Source organism: Montipora foliosa, unplaced genomic scaffold (assembly GCF_036669935.1).
Source record: "Montipora foliosa isolate CH-2021 unplaced genomic scaffold, ASM3666993v2 scaffold_446, whole genome shotgun sequence".
NCBI lineage: Eukaryota > Metazoa > Cnidaria > Anthozoa > Scleractinia > Acroporidae > Montipora > Montipora foliosa.
This window is the reverse complement of record NW_027179752.1, coordinates 410,001-415,000: the sequence shown is the minus strand read 5'-3', so window position 1 is coordinate 415,000 and position 5,000 is coordinate 410,001. Positions and strand designations below refer to the sequence as shown.

The following is a 5,000-nucleotide window of genomic DNA, read 5'->3' as shown; positions in this document are numbered from 1 at the left end:
TTTCTCGCTTGGTCCCGCAAGATCAAATATCATTTTTTTGTGAAAATATTGAACGGCCGCAGCCAGGATGAAACATAGTTAAATTTAAAAAACGATCTCTGGCTAAAACGATTAAAAAACTACGAGCTTTCGACTGCGCGAACTGCAGTCTTCGACGGGGAAAATTTAAATAAAAACATACATTGTAAAGTGATGAGAATGTAAAAAATTATGAATATTTGTTAAAGAGAATGCTGTATTGTCCAGGTAAAGGGCACGAATTGTTATCTGCGTTAGGTGTCACTGTGGTATGCCACGCTTCTAATGTTTTTCTCGTTCTAAAAGTGCCTTTGTCAATAACTGACGCATTTTCGAAATCAATGGCGTGGTTGTTGGACCACGCGTGATTAGCAATTCTAGAGCCTTTGGCCGCAGTTTTGGTGTTTTTTTTTATTTGTTCTTTTTTTCGCGTATTAAAAGCTCTGCCGGTTTCCCCAATCACCACGAACAATTTGTACAGGGAATTTTATATACGACGTTGGTCTGCGATTCCATCGAAGGTCGGAATTTCGGTACTGGTAACTGTTGTTGTAGAGTGGTGAATGGTTTGTTTACAACCGTGACATCGTGTTTTTTGAGGATGCGTGTCAAACGCTCAGTTACTCCTTTGATGTAAGGGAGAGAAGCGAAAGACTTGCGTGACTCGGTTGGTTCAACCATCTTGAAAAACATTCCAACTACTTCCTCCGGGGAAACAATCTCGTACCCAGAGTCCTCGGGCTTTTTGGCCAGCGGGTGAGCGCCCGGAGAGACTCTGGGATAATCGACTCCATTTTCCCAGAAAACGTGGGTTCCGGTCTTATGACGTATAGTTGAGTTTAAACGGAAGCAGAAAAGAGAAAACAGTTAACAGTAGAAATGGCGGGTTGAAAGTGTTTGAGAAACAAGAATTTTAGCCTTACACACAAAGAAACTGGAGAAATGATCATTGGCTTGCTGTAAGAGCAAGTGAAGATGAAACCTCTGACACTTTCGGTGAGTGTATTTTTGGTGTTTCAGCGTACATTCCATCGTTCAGAATCCAATGAGAATGCCATCGTGCAAGCAACACGATCGACAAATTTTTTGTGGAAACGACACAAATGTCCTCTTCTTCTACAATTTATTGTTTCCGTAATTCAAGACCTTATTCCACGGATTTCGCCTCAAAGAGACTGATGTAATGTTTCCCACAGTACTTTTGCAACAGCAACAGTAATCACTTTTTAGCAGCGTGAGAAAATTCCCGTGCGGTATAAGACATAGCTCAAACCTCGTCGTTTTATTATTTTTGTGATTTATATATTTCTGAGATAGAAAAAATCAAACAGCACTGAAACTAGTTTTAGATTTTGAATGTCCCTCCAAATTCTGGGGCTTCCAAATTACTTACCGACTTCCTGTCGGACTGCCATTGCTACGCAATCGGCCAATCAAAAATATAGTTCAAATCGATTATCCCAGAGTCTCTCCGGGCGCTCACCCGCTGGCCAAGAAGCCCGAGGACTCTGGGTACGAGATTGCCGGGGATACATTTGTTGTAGAAGCTCGAGTCTTTCTAGCGTGTATGCTTTTGATAAAGCTAGATGGATAACCGTTGGACTTCAGAGCTGCATGAACGTAATTAAGTTCCCGTTTTTTTCCTTCAGAAGAATTGGGTAGATTTAGAGCCCTGTGCAGGAGACTTGATGTGCTGACTTTGTGTTGCCTGTTGTCATGGGAATTAAAATCTAAGTATCTGTCTGTATGGGTGGGATTTCTGTAAACATTAACAAGGATGACTCCATTTCTTCGCGGGACCAGAGTGTCGAGAAAGGAGGTCTCGATGGTAAACGAGATGTTAGAGTCAATTGAATTTAATGTGTCATGGAAGGCTGAGACGTCGTTCTTCCCAATGATGCAAAAACTATCGTCCACGTACCTTTTCCAAATTTTGGGGCGAACGGATGAAATACTTATTGCGGACTCTTCGATCTCCTCCATGCAAAGATTGGCCACAACGGGGCTGACAGGACTGCCCATCGCACAGCCATGGACTTGTTTGTAAATTCTGTCGTTGAACATAAAATAGTTGTTGGACAAGGTGAATTGAAGAAGTTTAGTGATGTCATCGATGTCCAAATTTGTCCTTGAAGGAAGGGTGGCATCTTGTTCAAGTTTCTTTTTTATGTACACATACGCTTTATCTACAGGGATTGCGGTGAAGAGTGACACAACATCAAAAGAGACCAGAATTTCATTATCATCAATCTCGATATCGGATAAGTCTTTGGAAAAGTGCAAGGAGTTGGCAACAGAGTATCCGTTGCGATTCTGAAGCGGAGAAAGGGTATCCGTTAGAAATTTGGATGTGCTGTATAGTGCTGAGCCAATACAGGTGACGATGGCCCTCAGGGGGTTCCCTTCTTTATGGTGCTTAACAGAACCGCGAATCGCTGGTGGTGTGCCGTCAGTTGAGTGAAGTTTGCGGTATGTTGGTTCATCTATTTTTTGCTGTCTCTTTAAAGAGAGGAGCATAGCGTTCAATTCACGTTCGATTCGGCGGAAAGGAGATGTGGAAACTACTTCATACTATTAGGTGGATCTATCGTTGAGTAAGGTTTCCATCTTGTTGTCATAGTCAGATCTATCATGACAACAAAACAATTCCCCTTGTCGGCCTTCATTACGACTCTGGACTGGTCTTTCTTAAGATTGTTTAAGGCTTTTCTTTCTTCTTTGGAAACATTATTGTGTGCCGGTAGTCGTGCCCTATGAAGAACGGCAGCAGAACTTGTTCTGACCGCATCTTTGGAATCATCAGGCAGGTGGCGGATGGCAGCCTCAATTTCAGCAAAGATGTCCTTATGTGGTATGATAGTTGGCGTTGGGGCAAATTTGGGGCCTTTCTCCAAGAGAGATCGTTCCTCTGGTAAAAGTGGTTTCGTGGAGAGGTTCACAACCCAGTTGTTCTTGTCGATGTCAGTTTATTTAAATTTTCTCATCGATTTCTTATCATTCATTTTACCCGTCGAAGACTGCAGTTCGGGCAGTCGAAAGCTCGTAGTTTTTTAATCATTTTAGCCAGAGATCGTTTTTTAAATTGAACTATCATTTTTTTGGTGTTTTATCCCATATATTAAATCTTTTGTTGACTAACCTTGTTAGGTCAAGATGGCTGGATATTGGCCTCGTTCTTTTTTTCCCTGTTTATGGACCTCGACTTTGTCTCTCGGTCCATAAACGCGCAAAAAAAGCATTTGTCCAATATCCAGCCATAATGTCCGCACGCTTGGTCAATAACTCATATTATTATATACTCAAGAAATATCCCGTTTCTGATTGTTCAACGACGAATGCAAAACGAGGTTATAGAGTGCAATACAGAAATGGCTATTGAAGCAAAGCGATGAAATGATGAGAACGCATGTTTTATGAGTCAAATGAGTCAATGGGTCAATGAGTCATGAGTCATGAGTCAATGGACTCACAGTCAATATAGCAATAATTTGTTGATTAAGCCTAAACCTTCGTTCCAGTGATTAGGCCTAAGCACTCTCTGAAATTGTAGCTTTCATTTTATGGTTTAATTAGTTAATTGCACTAACTCGTTGACTCATTGACTCATAAATACTTGACACTCTGAAATGATTTTGTTGAGTATATCATAAATAAAAAACCGTATGAATTTGCGTTTAAGTGATTTATGATCACTCGTGATGTTTTAAGCTGGCTGAACACAGTTTTTGATACCTATGTTTCATTTACCTTTTTCCCTAAAACCCTTCATCCTTTGTTCGCCAAAAATGGTGGCAAGCAAGTTAGCAACACGAACTTCAGTTTTTTGACAGTTAAGCTGACGTATATGCCGTTGCCATGGCAACTTGAATAAATATAAACAGGCCTTAAAAATCGGTTTTGTTTATTTGCAGAAAATCTGGTCGTTAAATTTTCTTTTTAATTTGCATGCAACAAACTTCTAAGGATGCTCACAAGTTAACACTATTCGAACAATAATTTGACAGAGAGATCTTTAAATATCCCTTGTTGGTGGTTCACTGGAATATCTAGAATTTCCTCTGTTGAAGTTCAAATTTTCTCAATACTCCAGTTACTTATTTATTAAAGTATTTTCGTACCATATTTCGATAAATTCTAACGAGTGACTCTCGAGACAGGCGTATTTCAGAGAAAGCTATTCCGCATTCAATCGAAACTTTTTAACTTACTACGCATGCGATGCATTTAGCTGGGTTCTTTCGGCAACAATCTGTGAATTTGCGGAGTTCTTCGCATCGTTACTTTTTCTAACATACATTTCTCATAAAAGACTAAAACCATCAAACACTTTGTTTAATTATGAGGAAAAATAGTACAGATAGCGGAAGCATTGAGCAAATAAAATGATTGCTTTATTGAAGCCATGTTTATTTTTTTGCAATCCTGGCGTGCGCGCTGCATTGCGTTAGCAAGAGCGCGCGCGAAAACTGTGTTCGGCCACCCTTTCAAATTGCACTCACCTACGTGGCTCGGGCGCAAATATCACTCGTTCTCATAAATCACGAAGTGCACTCGCGTTCACTATTTTCTATACATACTAAATGCTATGAAATCACGTAGATTTCTCGTTGACCACTTTTAATGATTCTCACACATAGGGAAGGGAGCTATAAGTTCCAAATATTTAAGTTTTTCTACCTGCCGGTTTTGACCAATAAAGCAGCTTTTTAAAAAAAGTATTCTCGTTTGTCTTGACCTGTGATGTGGATCGCGACGTTTCGAATGCATACTGCTAGTCTTCATTAGGCAATGAGGTCGACAAACGAGAATACTTTATTATTCTTGTACTTCACCATGATGAATAACAGCTACTTTTTTATTGTTATTGTTGTTAACTTTATGGAATTTTATCCACTAACCTGTCGTTAACTCGGGAATCGAAGCAGAAGTTGTACTGTCATTGACTTCATTTGTGGTTGAAATTTCTGAATTCAAACAAAATG

General features: G+C 40.0%; 1 protein-coding gene across 4 annotated transcripts in view; it reads right to left on the bottom strand.

Annotated features, from left to right (window-relative positions):
- LOC137989204 (fibronectin type III domain-containing protein-like) overlaps positions 1 to 5,000 on the bottom strand; it is an 88,545-nt gene that overhangs the window by 66,805 nt on the left and 16,740 nt on the right. For 2 of the 4 annotated variants that reach the window (XM_068835056.1, XM_068835057.1), the window contains exon 5: positions 4,917 to 4,982. The exons of the other annotated variants lie outside the window; for them this stretch is intronic. In XM_068835056.1, coding sequence (XP_068691157.1) covers positions 4,917 to 4,982 — 66 coding nt within the window. The remainder of the gene's footprint in view (positions 1 to 4,916; positions 4,983 to 5,000) is intronic. 4 annotated transcript variants of the gene reach the window in all.